This window comes from Oncorhynchus clarkii, chromosome 33, assembly GCF_045791955.1.
Source record: "Oncorhynchus clarkii lewisi isolate Uvic-CL-2024 chromosome 33, UVic_Ocla_1.0, whole genome shotgun sequence".
Taxonomy (NCBI): domain Eukaryota; kingdom Metazoa; phylum Chordata; class Actinopteri; order Salmoniformes; family Salmonidae; genus Oncorhynchus; species Oncorhynchus clarkii.
In genome coordinates, this window is record NC_092179.1 from 21,174,332 (window position 1) to 21,192,797 (window position 18,466).

The 18,466-nt window shown below is 41.0% G+C and overlaps 2 protein-coding genes across 2 annotated transcripts; both read right to left on the reverse strand.

Annotated features, from left to right (window-relative positions):
• Positions 1-3,975: 3,975 nt before the first annotated feature.
• On the reverse strand, positions 3,976-12,934 carry LOC139392744 (serine/threonine-protein kinase 38-like). Its single transcript, XM_071140964.1, has 13 exons — positions 12,529-12,934; positions 10,823-10,962; positions 10,425-10,476; positions 10,142-10,264; positions 9,701-9,908; positions 8,785-8,939; positions 8,533-8,635; positions 8,345-8,406; positions 7,983-8,100; positions 7,708-7,831; positions 7,155-7,250; positions 6,871-6,962; positions 3,976-6,527 (listed from the first exon to the last, which is right to left on the reverse strand). Exons 2-13 carry the CDS (start codon positions 10,954-10,956, stop codon positions 6,403-6,405), a joined length of 1,392 nt encoding a protein of 463 aa, XP_070997065.1. The 5' UTR covers positions 10,957-10,962; positions 12,529-12,934; the 3' UTR covers positions 3,976-6,402.
• A 786-nt stretch (positions 12,935-13,720) lies between these two features.
• LOC139392635 (mediator of RNA polymerase II transcription subunit 21-like) lies at positions 13,721-18,436 on the reverse strand. Its single transcript, XM_071140755.1, has 4 exons — positions 18,201-18,436; positions 17,800-17,914; positions 17,103-17,203; positions 13,721-14,646 (listed from the first exon to the last, which is right to left on the reverse strand). Exons 1-4 carry the CDS (start codon positions 18,240-18,242, stop codon positions 14,467-14,469), a joined length of 438 nt encoding a protein of 145 aa, XP_070996856.1. The 5' UTR covers positions 18,243-18,436; the 3' UTR covers positions 13,721-14,466.
• Between the last annotated feature and the right edge of the window lie 30 nt (positions 18,437-18,466).

Below are 18,466 nucleotides of genomic sequence, written 5' to 3' on the forward strand. Positions count from 1 at the left end.
TACAGCCCCACATACGTTATATAAATGTGTGGGGGGAAAAAATGTATAGGTTAGTCTTAAGCGTCATGGATTGAGGACATTTACAACGAGTTACCTTTTACGCATGACCATTTGTCACTGATATTTTAAAATTGTCACGACACTGCGAATAAATACATTGCACCACGACTTTGCCTCCATGTATTTACGCTACCATCTAGCCTACAAAACATTGTCATAAGTCTGTAAAATAGGCTGTGTTTTGGCAAAACGTCTTGCCTTGGCTAATAATAGGCCTATGCCTCTGAGTGACAATAGGTGAATCCAATGGATGGTAAATCATAGGCTACAACCGTGAGACAGGATTTATTATTATGTAGCCATAGCATTGTAGTTCTACATGCAATGTCACAACATCCTTTATTTGGTTAAAAGGTACAACTGTATTTGCGTCATCAGTGGCTAAGAAGATCCACCCCGTCTCTACAAGTGCATGCGAACTTAATACATGAATGTTTGGAAATTAACATCATATTTCCCAACATTAAATATTTATGGCAATTTAGCTAGTTAGCTTGCTAGCTAATTTGACCTATTTAGCTAGCTAATGTGTCCTGGGATATAAACATTGAGTTGTTATTTTACCTGAAATGCACAAGATCCTCTACTCCACCAATTAATCCACACATAAAACGGTCAACCGAATCGTTTCTAGTCATCTCTGTTCCTTCCAGGCTTTTTCTTCTCTTGCCTTTATATTGCATTGGCAACTTTCATAAATTAGGTGCATTACCGCCACTGACCTTGTTCGTCTTTCACTCACCCACGTGGGTATAACCAATGAGATGGTACATGGGTACCTGCTTCTATAAACCAATAAGGAGATGGGAGAGGCAGGACTTGCAGCGCTATCGGCATCAGAAATAGAACTGATTTCTATTTTATCCCTTGGCAACGCAGACGCTTGTTGGCACGCACGAGCAGTGTGGGTGCAATCATTGAATAACAGATTTCTAAATTTATTTTGCAACGCTCAAGCACGCGACTCGAGCGGTGTAGTCAGCCTGTTAGACATCCTTGGTTAGTGTTCAGTTATTCCATTTACCATTCAGTAACACTGGAGCATTGTCCTGAGGCAACAGGTAATGGGCATGCAAAACAATGACCGATTAGAACCTATTGAATAAAACAAAAGCTACAAAACTAAGGCTGTGTTAAGCTACAAAACTAAGGCTGCACAGGCGGACCAGTTCTGATAATATTTCCACAAATGTGTCTCCCCCCAATCAGATCATCTCTGATAAATATCTGATGTGAAAATATCTAAATGTATTTGGTCAAAAGACTAATTAGTGGGAAAAAAATGTCAGAATTGGGCTGCCTGTGCAAGACCTTGTGAGACAGAGGCCATTTGCTCAAGTTAATTTGGTTTTGGCGAGGTACACGCCAAAAGATCATTGATCATTGAGCTTTCATGGAAATACAGTGGGGCAAAAAAGTATTTAGTCAGCCACCAATTGTGCAAGTTCTCCCACTTAAAAAGATGAGAGGCCTGTAATTTTCACCATAGGTACACTTCAACTATGACAGACAAAATAAGAAGAAAAAAAAAATCCAGAAAATCACATTGTAGGATTTTTTATTAATTAATTTGCAAATTATGGTGGAAAATAAGTATTTGGTCACCTACAAACAAGCAAGATTTCTGGCTCTCACAGACCTGTAACTTCTTATTTAAGAGGCTCCTCTGTCCTCCACTCGTTACCTGTATTAATGGCACCTGTTTGAGGTTGTGGACAGGTGTATTTTATACTGATAACAAGATCAAACAGTCACACTCCAAACTCCACTATGGCCAAGACCAAAGAGCTGTCAAAGGACACCAGAAACAAAATTGTAGACCTGCACCAGGCTGGGAAGACTGAATCTGCAATAGGTAAGCAGCTTGGTTTGAAGAAATCAACTGTGGGAGCAATTATTAGGAAATGGAAGACATACAAGACCACTGATAATCTCCCTCAATCTGGGCCTCCACGCAAGATCTCACCCCGTGGGGTCAAAATGATCACAAGAACGGTGAGCAAAAATCCCAGAACCACACCTAGTGAATGACCTGCAGAGAGCTGGGACCAAAGTAACAAAGCCTACCATCAGTAACACACTACGCCGCCAGGGACTCAAATCCTGCAGTGCCAGACGTGTCCCCCTGCTTAAGCCAGTACATGTCCAGGCCCGTCTGAAGTTTGCTAGAGAGCATTTGGATGATCCAGAAGAAGACTGGGAGAATGTCATATGGTCAGATGAAACCAAAATATAAGTTTTTGGTAAAAATTCAACTCGTCGTGTTTGGAGGACAAAGAATGCTGAGTTGCATCCAAAGAACACCATACCTACTGTGAAGCATGGGGGTGGAAACATCATTGCTTTGGGGCTGTTTTTCTGCAAAGGGACCAGGACGACTGATCTGTGTAAAGGAAAGAATGAATGGAGCCATGTATCGTAAGATTTTGAGTGAAAACCTCCTTCCATCAGAAAGGGCATTGAAGATGAAACGTGGCTGGGTCTTTCAACATGACAATGATCCCAAACACACCGCCCGGGCAACGAAGGAGTGGCTTCATAAGAAGCATTTCAAGGTCCTGGAGTGGCCTAGCCAGTCTCCAGATCTCAACCCCGTAGAAAATCTTTGGAGGGAGTTGAAAGTCTGTGTTGCCCAGCAACAGCCCCAAAATATCACTGCTCTAGAGATCTGCATGGAGGAATGGGACAAAATACCAGCAACAGTGTGTGAAAACCTTGTCAAACGTTTTCTGTAAGTCTTCACTTCTGTCATTGCCAACAAAGGGTATATAACAAAGTATTGAGATAATAAGTACTTGGTCAATAACAAAAAAAAATCCACCATAATTTGCAAATAAATTCATTAAAAATCCTACAATGTGATTTTCTAGATTTTTTTCCTCAGTTTGTCTGTCATAGTTGAAGTGTACCTATGATGAAAATTACAGGCCTCTCTCATCTTTTTAAGTGGGAGAACTTGCACAATTGGTGGCTGACTAAATACTTTTTTGCCCCACTGTATTTACGTCACGGTAGGCTTCCAGTTCAGTCATATCTATGTGGCTCCCTAACTAGTTAATAAAAACAGCGATTATAAATGTAACAAACAAGAAATCTATTGCAGTTATACAATATGCACTACAATCGCTTAGTCCAACTGTCTTCAAGACCATAATTCAAAGTAGCCTATATTATGAGATTGTACCTGGAATATACTGCTGTGAAAGACAGTTGAACAACTGTCTTCCATCCAAGGAAATCCTCTTCTGATCTCCTTCCCAGGAAAAGGAAACAGGCTTCATTAAAACATTAGCACATATGATTTTTTGTGGGGAAAATAATGTAACAAACCAGGTTTCCATCCAACCAGGTTTCCACCCCCCTCCCCCCCTCCTTTACGGGCATGTATTGCTATAAACATATCGAAGTAAACTTGGGAGTTACGCGATATTGTGTGTTAGGGAAAACATGCAGTTTATTACACTGCAGATTAAATAAATTAGGATGAATTTCACCTGTAGTGAAAGTGAAAAGTGATGAGCTTGATGCTCCTTTCCAATAAACAACGATGGTCTTATTCTGGTGACATGATGGATGCTTGGCTGCCTTTTCACAAAAAAAGGGTTGCTGGATCGAATCCCTCAGTTGACAAGGTAAAAATCTGTCTTTCCGCCCCTCAACAAGGCAGTTAACCCCGTTCCCCGGTAGACCGCCATTGTAAATAAGAATTTGTTCTTAACTGACTTGCCTAGTTAAATAAAACAATTAAACATTCACCCATAATAATCTCATCATGTAGGTAGACTTCCCGCACGTATATACGAGCTGTTGGCTACAGCGCACGTGCTAATACCCGAGTGGGCACATTGACTATATAACGCAACATTTGTTCTGACAAAACCATCAGTGGAGTTAAATGCGATAGAAACCCATCTAGCTTGTCTTTTTTATTCGGTACATTGGAATTCAACCGCAAAAGTTTTTGTATGTGCACTGCGTCATCACGCACAGACTTTTAGCCACAACAAGTCAATTTGATGGAAACCTTTCTGGTAGGAAAATACACATGGTTTTTATACAGATTATAGAATATTCGCGTGAAAATCAGTCACTAATTGGATGGAAACCTATCAGCATTTTGTGCAAATCCCCTACCACACATACACAACCCCTCCCTGCGCCAACCCAGTTATATTAAAGGGATAGTTCATGCTAAAACATTAACATTTGGTAACAAAGCATAGACTGCTAAAAGGATAGAAACCAATGTGTAATTTTGTCATTTGGGTGAACTATCCCTTTAATATCTATGTAACATGTTCTGGTGAAAGACAAAATCGAGTTCAGAATGAACAAATAATGAATTTGAGTCAACTTTTATGAAAAGTAGTTTAGAGAAGAGTTACATAAACAATGTTTTTATTTCCCTTCTTGAATCATTTACAAGTTAAAGGGATACTTTAGGATTTTGGAAATGAGGCCCTTTATCTACTTCCCCAGAGTCAGATGAAGTCCTGGTTACCCTTTTTAGGTCTGTGTCCAGTATGACGGTACTTAGAGGTAGTTTCCCAAGTTAATGCTAACTAGCGTTAGCGCAATAACGAAGTCTATGGGTATTTTCTGCATTGTTGTATTTTAGGTATTTCGTTTTAGTCATCAACACTTTCATTCGTCATTAACACATGATGCACCCTAATTTGTGGTGTGTTTACTACTGCAAACACTTGGGGATTTATCAATTTGTTCATTATCAAAATAAATAATTTGATACATTGAATTTACACCTGCTCCAGATCAAAGCATTTGAACTTTGACCTGTGCCAGATAGCCAGGACAACATTACATGCATTTAGTTTATTGGATATGCAAGTTGTGCTGACCACCTCTGCACAACTAAATCAGAGTCGCTGAAAATGTTTGACTCCTAAATTTGAATATCGATCACACACAGCGGGTGTTCGCTAAAGGGTGACTATAAAAAGGTACATTTAATTAAATGTAGTTCCTAATCTAAATGGTTGCATTTTGAGGAGCGATGTGAAGATCAAACATGATTTCCGATGTTCTTAAAAATATAAAAAGGCGCCATCTTTGTCAATAAATTTGAACAGAAATGTAATTACTGTAAAATTAGACTAAGCGAAATGACATTGCCACGAGCAGCACCGCAGATATTGATATGAGCGAGATGCAAGACATTGCGCTCTCGCAGTCACACACACACAGCATCTGCGCTTCATACCGTATACAGCGTGGTAGCCACGAGACCAAAAAAAGCAGAGAAGTTGAGTATCACGCTTCAACACTCTTAGTTGTTGCGGAAATTGACCCAATATGCCGTCTACTTTCTGCATCATATTGCTACCTTTAAGTATTAGTAGCCTTGAATTGTCATTGACATCCATGACTCGTCCTCTAACTTGCAAAAACGAATCTGATTCTACATTACCGTTTCTTACTTCAACCACTAGAAGAAGACACTTTTCTATGCATCTTTGACACCATTAAATAATTTAGAGATATTAATTCCAGATTATCAAGGCATTAAATAGACACCACAATGTATCTATGGCTCTGGGATTAATCCATGTATGGATGGCTCACCATACTCCATGTTAGCAGCGAACGTTCCATGACGGAAGGATTACATTGTAACTAGAATGAAACTTTTTGGCTAACATGGCACCCATAAAAGACTTGAAACGTTAGAAATTTTTATACCTAAAAGTTTAGCAAACCACGTTTACTTAACATTAACTATATTAATTTTTCTTCAGTCATATGAGGACACTAGGATAACCCTCAACAAATACCCTGTGTGTGGGGCAGTCCTTCTACAGTGTTTTAGACCCTGCAAATCAGTGTGTAAACATGCAGATATGATGGTCACGTTCCCCTGCTCAAACGTTGCATATCTCGTCATCGACTACACCAGATTGCTATAACATGTGGTTAGCCAATAGGTAAAATACCTATCCAAGTGTTGTAAGATCTGGCACACTTCAGCAACGCCTGGGTAGAGGAACAGCACATTGATTTAGTCACCTAGTAGTAGTCATTTCAAAAGGGGAAGTTCAGTTTTTTCAGGTTGAGTGACCATCGAACATTAAGTTGTAAAACAAACTTCCCCATTAACAGCCCAAGCAAGGCCTAAGACGATACATGTATTATTTATATCCCTGTTCCTCTTGCCATTGGTGCCCCAATGGACAATGGATGGTGACCAAACAGGAAAACCCCAGTAAAGCATGAAACCAAGAACCTCCTCATCATTCTTGATCCTGTGCTTTCAGCACAGCAGGGGTTTAACGCCCAACCCTGTGTCCACATTGTCTCTCCCATTTCCCTCATGCCCTCCTCATCTCAGGCCTTCCCTGCCTTCATGTATGTGGGGATGGTGCCTCGCTGAGTCAGCCCCTCAAACCTCTTGTAGGTGTAGTTCAGGAACACCCAGTCCTTCGATTTGTCTGGCTCTGTCACGTTGGAAACTGAAACAAGATTGTAAATGATATACAACAGTGTATTAAGGTTAATACCAGTGTTATTGTCTCTTCCTTGCCACTAGAGGGCAACACTGAATAGGAAATTAATCTAGACCTCAGAACTGTAGGAATGTGTGAATAACAGGACTATGGGTCCTATTTAATTGAAATTGGAGTTGCGCCAGAGATTACTCAAAAGATTCCTGTACACCAAAGCAAACCTGCACTACAGCACAAATGTTTCTTCTGCTTTAATAGTTTACATTTTTATAATTTCATGCTTATCGTGAAGAACTTTGAGCTGCATTTCATGTATGAAAATTAGTAATAGAGACAAAGTGATTATTACCTGGCTGAAGGATGTCCGATTCTGGGAACTCATCAAAGTTCGATGTGTCATCAATGCTCTTGATCTCAATGGAGATGGCGGCTGGTCTTTCCCTATGGAAGGAAGGCAAATGTGAGACGTTGGTCTATTTAAAACCTTTCTCCAAATGCATTTTGCTGAAACGCATCAAAGACAACCCAATGAAGGCTACGTGACTTGGCTTTTGTTGGGGATGTGACTGCAGGTTATACCTCCTTTACGATCTTGCCATCACACATGCAAGTCCTGAAGAACAAAACACATACCTGATGTGTTCCCAGTCCACAGGCTCAAAGAAGGCGTGACTCTTCATCTCCTCAATGCTCACAGCACCAACACGGTTCTCAGCGTCATTACAGTACCTGAAATGGATTCATGTTGTTGGAGCACCAAAGCCTTTGTTTGACAAGAAATCCATTGTGCTGAAATAAAATGTCTACTTCACTGCAGTTTGATACTGCATGTTTTTGTGGATGTGAATGGAATAATTCTTATGTGATCATTTTGGTAACTCAGCCTGCAGATATGACTTACAATCCAGTTATAATGCATTTTAAGACATGGCATTACCATGTATGACCATCTTATGTCTTGTTAATGATCATGACTGAGTAACAGCTATTTTGAGTTAGTTTCAAATTTTCTAAAATTGGGAGACATAGGCCTAACATAAGACTCAAAAAGGTTCATACATATTTATAACAAGTACTAAAGAATTATACCAGTAAAGTGCTATAATACTTTTTTTCCTAAGAGGCCAATACACTGATACATATACACACCAATGGATATCCTATAAGGTATCATATGACCACAAACCTGAGAATCAAGTCCTTGGCCCGCTCTGAGATGGGCACCTCGGGGGGGAAGACCAAGGTCTCCTTCCAGTTCATCACCTTCCTATACGTCTCCTGGGGTGTTTCAGAACAGAACGGGGGGTACCCTGAGAGACACACCAGGAAAGAATGTCAGTATGTTACAAAGTAGGAACAATGAGTTAGGATGTTATTTCAGAAAGTTAGCTGGCTATCTTTGAGTTCATAATGAAACACGGACTTGGGCATGTTGTAATTGACTCGGTTACATAGACATACCTATCAGCATCTCATACATGATGACCCCCAGAGACCACCAGTCACAGAGCTTGTTGTATCCCGTCTGCAGGAACACCTCTGGGGCAATGTAGTCTGGTGTTCCCACTGTGGAGTAGGCCTGTTGGTTTAACAAACAGATGGGGAGACACTAATAAGTAAAACCAACCCAAAGGCTACAGTATTGGGTGTGCTTGTTTCACAGCCCATGGTCTGTGGTGCTCAGAGGATCCTTAACAAAAAAACACTAATGAGATCCCAGAGAGGGATCCTACTCAAAGGACCAATGAGAAGGGGGTACCAAAGATAATAGGCAATAAAATAATAGGCAATAAAATATTGCCTCCACATGCACAAACTCTTACCAGTTGCCTCCGGTTCTTCTTCCAGGTCTCTGCTTTTCTCTTTGAGTTCATGTTTTGGAAGGCTGTGGAATATTGCAAGTTCAAAGACATGGCAGTGTTCTACCATAAAAACCACTGAATAAACAAATTATATTTTGTCTGAGTGAAAATAAAAGTGAATGATTCACAAGTTGTAAAGAATGACTCACAGAAGTCACTGGGAGGGTTGTGTGTGAGGTTCCTGTAGAACTCTGTACGGTGGGCTTTCTTCAGTCCTGTACACAGACCAAAATCAGACAGCTTTACATGGCCCTGCAGAATAGAAAAATAAGACTCTCCGATCACACCTTCAATACAAAATGGTTATTATAAACATTAATTGGCCATCTGTAAGTGAATGCTTCTCTGAGCATGTGTCTGTTTGTGTACAGGGGTAGGCCTGGACCAGGCCAGTGTCTCACCCTGGAGTCCAGAAGCAGGTTATCAGGTTTGATGTCTCTGTGGATGAAGCCCAGCTGGTGGATAGAGTCGATGGCCAGGACAGTCTCAGCTATGTAGAACTGGGTAGCCTCTTCAGACAGGGTGTCCTTTTTCATCAGCAGGGTCATCATGTCACCTGCACATTTAATTGATATTAACGACACTATGCCACTAACCCCCTGTTTTTTTACATGATGTGAGTAACAGATGACCAATTAAATTAAACAATATACACTCAGTGGCCAGTTTCTTAGGTACGCCCATCTAGGTACACCCACCCCTTTGCCTCAAAAACAGCCGGAATTCGTCAGGGCATGGATAGTACAAGGTGTGGCGGTCAAATGTTGCACTATTGGTATCAAGGGACCTAACGTGTGCCAGGAAAACATTCCCCACACCATTACCACCAGCCTGTACCGTAGACACCAGACAGGATGGGTCCATGGACTCATGCTGCTTAAGCCAAAACCAGATGCTGCCATCAGCATGACACAACAAGAACCGGGATTGGTCGGACCAAATTACACTCATGTTTGTTAATTACACTCGTTAATTACACTCAACGGAGCTGCTGGTAAACTTAAACTTGGACATTTTTGGCCAGGTTAGAGTTCACACCTCACTCTTTCAAATACAATGTGGGGAGGTTAAAATAATGAAAAACTATCTACCAAATCTATTAAATGATTGCTTCTCCTTGACATCATCATTCACCTGATAAGATGTGAAAGTTGTTTTTATTACTAACATGATGGGAAAGGTTAAAGATCCCTGCTCTAGATGGTCTCTTTGTACACTGTGTAATGTCACTATATTTATTACCAGTAATTATATCTAATAAAAAAATGGTTTGATGTCATTTGTGGAGTCAGACTGTGGCCAGCAAGAGAGACCCACCTCCAGGTAGAAACTCCATGATGAGGTAGAGGTTCCTCTTATCCTGGAAACTGTAGAACATCTTAACCACCCAGGCCCCGTCCGCCTCCACCAAGATGTCCCTCTCTGCCCGAATATGAGCCACCTGCTCCTTCTCCAACATGTCAGCTTTCCTCAAGATCTTCATGGCATATATGTGCCCGGTGTCTTTTTTCTGCACCAAACGGACCTGAGGACAAACTTAGGAGTCACACATGAGTATGCCACATTTGAGAGGCTTAAGTGTAATTAGTTGCTAACTGCTTTATAAATGAGTGGTCAGACCAAACCATGCATTGCAAACCTTGAAAACTTCAGTAAAGACCATATTAATCCACAATCAATACCAGCATACACACAAAGGTCCATATAAAGAAAATAAACTGGAGAGAGAGAAAGAGAGATATATATATCATAACACACCTCTCCAAAGGCACCTCGACCAATGACCTTTAGTGACTCAAAGTCATCCAGGCCCAGCCGGGTCCTCTTCAGCCGCAGGAACTCTGTTTCCTTCCTGGCGTGCTGGGAGCGTCGCATGACCTTCTGTTGAGAAACATAGGAACAGAGACACCAATAATCAGTTCCATATGGTTTCCTCTAAAATAGTAGATGTGACAAACATGCAAAGAAAGTACTACCCACAACATTGATTCCAATCCATTATTGGAATTAAAGCCATCATTCCACACGAGTGGAGGTTTACCTCTTCATCTATCAAGCCTTCGTCATCCATGACTTTCTCCAGCTTCTTCTGCCTGGAAAAACAGAGGGGAACATGCAGGTATTCTGAAGCAGTCCGCCCCAGTCTAGTTAATCTGAAACCAGTCTAGTTACTCTGAAACCAGTCTACCCCAGTCTAGTTACTCTGACACAGTCTGGCTAAATAGTTGTGATTGTGACGCTAGCTCACAAATGTGAGGATGCTCGGGTTGGAATAAACCCCAGCCATTTTATAAAGAACAAAGTCTCTCGTTCTCAACATAACAACCCACTATTTGGGTCCTCTTAAAAATGCAGCCTAAAACAAGCTTGCATTGCCAAATGCAAATATTCATAACACCTGGCTGTCACATGCATGGGTGGCCTATAGGAGACACGCACCTCGTCTCTCGCTCCTCGTGTTGTGTCAGCAGAGTGCTGTAGAAGTTCTCCACTGTCAGCTTGGCCACGGTCACCCTCTCCCGGGTGTGGTTGCTCATGGGAAGGGCAGCTGCAGTCCCTCCCGTCATGGCCATACTATCCTATAGGGCAAAGGGAAACAATGACAACACTGACTGAGGTCCAATACACATGTACTGATATTCAACATAAGCCTACTGTACATCCAATAGCTTTTAGTTCCAGTTGAGTAATATCTGAGAGACATTGTATTGCTAATGTCTCTTACGAGCAGTGAGGAGCCTGTTTAAACTGGTCTTTGTGTAATACAGACCAGTGATGCCCACTCTAACACATCTAATGTTACTGCTGTACTATTCTTAGCATATCTTATGTAAATTCATCCAATGTAGATGGGTATAGATTGCATTTGGATGACTGTTAGTGCTATTTGGGTTGTTAGGTTAATCAGATATTTCTTGATTAAATATTGTATTATTTGTGTTCTTGCTTGACATTATTGCATTTTTAGGAGCTAGTAACATAAGCATTTTGCTGCACCCGCTATAACATCTGCGAAACAGTGTACATGACCCAAAAAACATTTATTTGATGCAAGTTCACTCTTTCTTGAAAGACAGGTGCAGAGAGAGGGGCCATTGTGTGCAGTGGGGGGGAAAAAGGAATGTTAACAAACATGCAACCAAGAAACCAAGTGGTCTCCACCCTGCGAGTCAGCACCGGACAGGAAGCAACTCCCCTTCAGCATGAAAAGACCCAGTCATGATGCCAGAGGGAGGGAGACTGTCTGGGACACATACACACAGCCAAAAAGAACACCAAGCTACATGCCCTCAGCTACATCTCAATAGGCAGCAAGGAAGAGTGTCTTGGGGAACTGGTCACTAGGGTTGAGCTCATGTACCAGGCCAATGAATCACAACACAATTTCCTTATGCCTGTTTTCATGAGTTGTGCACCAGGCTCCTGCTCCGGTTACCTAAAACTTCAACCTTGAAATTTCTTCTGCTACACCTATGCAAATGCCATCTTTAATTATACCTGTAGGTATGTCAATTTAGCAACAACAACATATTGCATTTTCCTGAGATTTAAGCTAGTAGTGATGTCCTTTGTTGTGTAGATTTCAGACATTCTGTATCTCATCACTACTCAGGCATAATTGAAATAGGGCTATTGCTGCTGGCCTTACCAAAGCTTGTGAATTGTGATGTTTGATTTGAAACCAGTGTTTCGAAGGGCCCACTGTTATTTTAGCATTTTTAACTATTGAATTCCATACCTAGCTAGATCAAAAATTGAAAATGATTGGACTTAGACTCAAAATTAGAATGGAATTGAATGAAATAACGTCCTTACAATGACTCGATGTCTATAAGAAGATGCCCATGATGAAGACGCTGCTTATGTGGCGCCAGTGTTTATAATAAGGACAGTACGAGCAGGTGATAATGAATACGTCATTGCCATGATTTGTGCATTGGGGTGCGTAACAAACAGACGTAAACATGACAAACCCACAGCTATACATGCAACGAGACAAGTCTGCCAAAAATAAGAGAACTGTATTGAATGCTATCACTCTTCATAGTTGCTGATCGACGTTGACCATAATGTCAAAACTATACCGAAAAGCCCTCCCACCAGACAGACAGACAGACGTGGGTTTAATAATAGCTTTTACATACCTCTGTATCCTGCTCCAGATTCAATTGATGGCTAGGCTAGCTGCCTAGCCCTGCTCCAATATGACAGAATTTAGGTCCGTAAATTTTGCTACGGGATGAGGGGAAAGACTCGACGTTCGGTACTAGCGATCTAGCGTGAACTAGCTTCACACATTACAAACACGGACGGTGTATGGAGAAAATAAGACTTGAGTCAATGACAACTATTTCTGATATTTAACAAGACTATCAGTACAAGGGTTTGGTAAGCGTTGCTCGTCTCCTTTCATCCATCTTCGACCTCGAACCCACCCTATAAATAGTAAAACACCCAATTAACGTTACTCCGGGAATGGACGCATTAAATACATAACGCTCTCACTCCACGTAAGTACATGCTAAATGAATGACACCTAGATTGGCCAATAGAAGAAGAGAAAATTAAAGAGATGTTTATTTTAACCAATCGCTCGTGAAAATATTTGGGGACGTAACCTAGCTATCTACCAATCAGAGGAAAGTAATATGCCTTTTTCAGGTCGGTCCATGGGTTTACCCTGAGCATACTTGCGTTCCAAGTCGCCTACGTTGTAGTAATTGAAAATACAGTATAATACAGGACATTATTTAATGATCTGACAGGACTGCAATGTAGGCAGCCTCGGGAACACTTCTCACGTCTATTAAACGTTGAAGGCCGGTTTCCCAGCTAGTGAAGGAGTTTAATTATTTGCCAGGTGAATCGGGTTAGCGTTGTTTTCATTCGTTTTGAAACTGCCTCCCTTGGTGAGCCAGGTGCCCCAAGTCTGCTCAAAACAAAAGTGATGTAGGTTAAGCATGCGTAGTAATGAGTAGGATTGTATTTTCACATGCAAATGTATTGCTTTTGAATGTAAGGGTTTATCTGCCGTCCCAATGAAAACGAGATAAATTCAAACATATATTTTTTGGAAAATAGCATGTTTCTGAATGATGCACAATATTAACAATATCACCGAGCTGCGCAGATTACCGTCCGATTTGAGCAGGGTGCGCCTCCCTCACTGAGTTCGCCCAGTCACGTGATGGGCCATAGCCCGGGCTGCTTAATCGAATCCACTCAGATAAAATCTTTGCAGATTTGGAAACGTCAGTGTTTTCTTTCCAAAGCTGTCAATTATATGCATAGTCAAGCATCTTTTCGTGACAAAATATCTTGTTTAAAACGGGAACGTTTTTCATCCCAAAATTTTAATAGCGCCCCCTAATGCATAACTGGTTAATAAAACAGGGGCATTCTGAAAGCCATCTTTCTGTGGGGCCAAGGTTTGTCTGTGTTGCATATCAAAATGTGCAGCACTAACATTCCATATAAAATGCAAACACTTGACTTAATTTTAAAATGCCATTTATGCCTTGAAATAAACAGTTAATAAAAACATTGGTATAAAATACAAAACATGACTTTCTAAAACACAACAGGGCTTGCTTGTAAAGCGTTATTATTTTCTGGCATGCAGCATGTAAAATGGGCTTCTATCAATTTAGGATAGTTGTTATTTTTACCAGTTTCTTTCAGTATGTACACAAATGTCTACCAACAGCAGTCAGCAGACCCTTAACTAGCATCCTCAAAATAACCAGGGTTAAGAAAATGACAGCAGATGTTGACGCCAGAGCAGTGCTGTTTAATCCAAAATAGTGTGCTAAGAAAAGGACAGAGTAAACAGTTCCTTTCTGGCAGAACTCAAGGTCCTTGTGTAAAGGAACATGTGGGTTCATGGCCTCACTGAATTCCCCAAGCACCAACTTCCCAATGTCCCATCACATATTGCGAAAAGTATTTTCCATAGATTCACCTCCTTGAGAGGTCAGCTGTTCAGGTGGGCTCTTTATTTGATTTCCTGCACATGCCCTCTGGTGTGTTTATGTGAGAAAGTGATGTGATGTGAGAATGTCTTTGCTCCATGTTGTGTGGGGTCAAGATTCAGGCGGTGTGGTCTGGTTGGGCCCTCCACTGCGAGTACGTAGTTGTGACTGAGCAATATCAGCCAGGGCGCTTTGGATCTTCTCCAGTAGCAAGTCCCCTCGGTATACCACCTCTTCGAGACGTGCCGCTGCATCATGATTCTCCTCCTCCAACTGCCGCAGACTGGCCGCCTAGGGAGAGGGGCAGGGAGTAAGATAAGAAAGGTGAGAGAGGGGGTGAGGGGGAAAAGAGGAAGCAAAGAAAGTTGATCAAATCTCCATACAAAATGCATAGAAATTGTAGTTATTTGAGCGTTAACTCATTGAAGTAATGTGTGCCAAAGTGAGAGTGGAGAGTCAATATTCCCACCTACACTTCTTATAAGGTGATTTACCACAGCTATTTGTTTGTATGTCCGGGGCAGGGCTATGGTAACTAGAGGTCGACCAATTATGATTTTTTAACGCCGATACCGATTATTGGAGGACCAAAAAAAAGCTGATACCGATTAAATCGGACAATTAATTGTTTTTATTTATTTGTAATAATGACAATTACAACAATACTGAATTAACACTTATTTTAACTTAATATAATACATCAATAAAATCAATTTAGCCTCAAATAAAATGAAACATGTTAAATTTGGTTTAAATAATGCAAAAACAAAGTGTTGGAGAAGAAAGTAAAAGTGCAATATATGCCATGTAAAAAAGCTAACGTTTAAGTTCCTTGCTCAGAACATGAAAACATATGAAAGCTGGTGGTTCCTTTTAACAGGAGTCTTCAATATTCCCAGGTAAGAAGTTTTAGGTTGTAGTTATTATAGGAATTATAGGACAATTTCTCTCTATACAATTTGTATTTCATATACCTTTGACTATTGGTTGTTCTTATAGGCACTTTAGTATTGCCAATGTAACAGTATATAGCTTCCTTCCCTCTCCTCGTCCCTACCTGGGCTCAAACCAGGAACACATCAACAACAGCAACCCTCGAAGCAGCGCTACCCATCGCTCCACAAAAGCCGCGGCCCTTGCAGGGCAAGGGGGCCAACCACTCCAAGTCTCAGAGCGAGTGACGTTTGAAACACTATTAGCGCGCACCCAGCTAACTAGCTAGCCATTTCACATCGGTTACACCAGCCTAATCTGGGGAGTTGATAGGCTTGAAGTCATAAACAGCTCAATACTTGAAGCACAGCAACGAGCTGCTGGTAAAACGCACGAAAGTGCTGTTTGAATGAATGCTTACGAGCCTGCTGGTGCCTACCGTCGCTCAATCAGACTGCTCTATCAAATCATAGAATTAATTATAACATAATAACACACAGAAATACGAGCCTTAGGTCATTAATATGGTCGAATCGGGAAACTATCACCTCGAAAACAAGACGTTTATTCTTTCAGTGAAATACAGAACCGTTCCGTATTTTATCTAACGGGTGGCATTAGTCTTAATATTCCTGTTACATTGCACAACCTTCAATGTTATGTCATAATTACGTAAAATTCTGGCAAATTAGGCGGCCCAAACTATACACTGACTCTGCGTGCAATGAACGCAAGAGAAGTGACACAATTTCACCTGGTTAATATTGCCTGCTAACCTGGATCTCTTTTAGCAAAATATGCAGGTTTAAAAATATATACTTATGTGTATTGATTTTAAGAAAGGCATGTTTATGGTTAGGTACAGTCGTGCAACGATTGTGCCTTTTTCACAAATGTGCTTTTGTTAAATCATCCCCCGTTCGGCGAAGTTGTCTGTCTTTGTTAGGAAGAAATAGTCTTCAGAGTTCCAACGAGCCAGGTTAGCAGGCAATATTAACTAAATATGTGTATTGATTTTAAGAAAGGCTTGATGTTTATGGTTAGGTACACATTGGAGCAAGACCGTCCTTTTTCGCAAATAGGCACCGCATCGATTATATGCAACGCAGGACACGCTAGATAAACTAGTAATATCATCAACCATGTGTAGTTAACTAGTGATTATGATTGATTGATTGTTTTTTATAAGATAAGTTTAATGCTATCTAGCAACTTACCTTGGCTTCTTACTGCATTCGCATTACAGGCAGTCTCCTCGTGGAGTGCAATGTAATCAGGTGGTTAGAGCGTTGGACTAATTAACTGTAAGGTTGCAAGATTGAATCCCCCAAGCTGACAAGGTAAAAATCTGTCATTCTGCCGCTGAACAAGGCAGTTAACCCACTGTTCCTAGGCCATCATTGAAAATAAGAATGTGTTCTTAACTGACTTGCCTTGTTAAATAAAGGATAAATAAAGGTGTAAAAAAAAATAGCCAAATCGGTGTCCAAAATACCGATTTCCGATTGTTATGAAAACTTGAAATCGTCCCTAATTAATCGGCCATTCCAATTAATCGGTCGACCTCCAATGGTAACCAATGCTAATGATAGCCACTTACAAGTCTGACTTGGATTGCAACCAAAGTAGTTACAGATTCCAGCCAACCCTCCCCAGGCCCCACAAGCTATTTCCAAAGTAAGAGTATAGTAATACAGAATTAGAAGTGAACTATCGCTTTCACTTTAAAGAACATACTACAATCATTTTCAACATGGGAATGGCACTCTAGTTGGTTGTTTTCCACTCCCGTTGAGTAAATTCAGCCTCCATACCTGTAGAGCTGACGTGGACTCCTCACTAGGCAGTGAGTCAATCAGCACGTCCACATCCTTAGCTGTCCGGGCAATCAGTGCAGCAAATAGTTGGGCATACTCTAGGGAAAGAAAAAACAACCCCATTTCAAATTAAAAGGTGTAATCTGTAAACTTTTCATATGCAAATAGCGCTGTCCGGTCAATGTCATGATTTCTGACAAATTGTAATATATTTGTGCAACATGAGATTAAATTTGTATCAGCAAAGTGTCAAATTACTCATATTGCTAGTGGCTAACAATGTAAGTGAATGGCAAGGGTGTGTCTTGAAATTGGGTCACCCTGTCCTAAGGCAAACACACTGACCACTACTCCAACTTGGGGAAGGTTGAACAGACTTACATTGGCTAGGTTCCTTATACAAACCCCTCAGAACTGGAAGCACTCCAACTTTCTTTCAAGTGCCTTCCTATGTCCGTCCTTACCTCCAACAGCATCACAGGAGAGTACATAATAGAAATAGAATCAAGGATTCCATTTCTGTGGAGTACAACCCACTTCTGACACCAGAGCATTGTTGGTTAAGGGCTTGTAAGTAAATATTTCACTGTAAGGTCTACCTACACCTGCTGTATTCGGCGCATGTGACAAATAACATGTCAATTGTAGCAAACGGTGGTATCCCACTTGGATCCAATATCTGACAGATCCTTACCCTCAGTGGGGTTCGATGGCTGGTCCTTGTTGATTGCTGTCTGTATGTTGCTGAACGAAGCTGGCGGCGCACACTGCTGCAGCACCCCGATTGCGTTACAAAACTGATCAGCAAGCTGAAGGACATCAAAACCACATGTCATGAACATATTGTCACGAGAGAATATTGATTTAACACAATCATAAGACATTAAATAACGCGATTATTTGTTAGGTCGCTAAAGTTGTATCAGCAAACCTTGCAACCGAGAACCAATAAAAGAGAATTTAGCCAACTAGCTAGCTGTCATTATTCAGCCTAGTCCGCTTCCAAATACTAAATCAGTCAATCTAAACGTGACATGACAATTTGCTGAGCATGAAAACAATTGTGGGGTGTACTAATAGCTAAATGAATCATACAGAATTGACTGCATCTTGAAGTTGCGTTAGCCTGTCCGCCATCTTTGTTGTTTCTCCTTCTCCTTGGATTTCCGGACAGACAAGACGTTTCTTAGCGGGTTGTTGCCATCCGCAGGTTGGAGTGCACAACTGTTATATATATATATATATACACACACAACATATCTGATCTCCTTTCCCAGTTTTCTTTTCTTTGATTTTCTTTCACTGTTCGTTGTTTACTCCAACCTGCGAATGGCAACAACACGCTAAGAAACGTCTTTGTC

What these genes read in the sequence shown, in the direction of transcription:
- LOC139392635 (XM_071140755.1), bottom strand. Translation starts at nt 18,242, where the DNA reads ATGGCGGACAGGCTAACGCAACTTCAAGATGCAGTCAATTCT. An exon ending in TTCAAGATGCAGTCAATTCT is followed by an intron (nt 17,915 to 18,200) that starts GTATGATTCATT and finishes GATGTCCTTCAG; the next exon opens with CTTGCTGATCAGTTTTGTAA. An exon ending in AGTCCACGTCAGCTCTACAG is followed by an intron (nt 14,647 to 17,102) that starts GTATGGAGGCTG and finishes CCCTCTCCCTAG; the next exon opens with GCGGCCAGTCTGCGGCAGTT.
- LOC139392744 (XM_071140964.1), bottom strand. Translation starts at nt 10,956, where the DNA reads ATGGCCATGACGGGAGGGACTGCAGCTGCCCTTCCCATGAGCAACCAC. An exon ending in CACGAGGAGCGAGAGACGAG is followed by an intron (nt 10,477 to 10,822) that starts GTGCGTGTCTCC and finishes CTGTTTTTCCAG; the next exon opens with GCAGAAGAAGCTGGAGAAAG. An exon ending in CAACCCTCCCAGTGACTTCT is followed by an intron (nt 8,407 to 8,532) that starts GTGAGTCATTCT and finishes AATATTCCACAG; the next exon opens with CCTTCCAAAACATGAACTCA.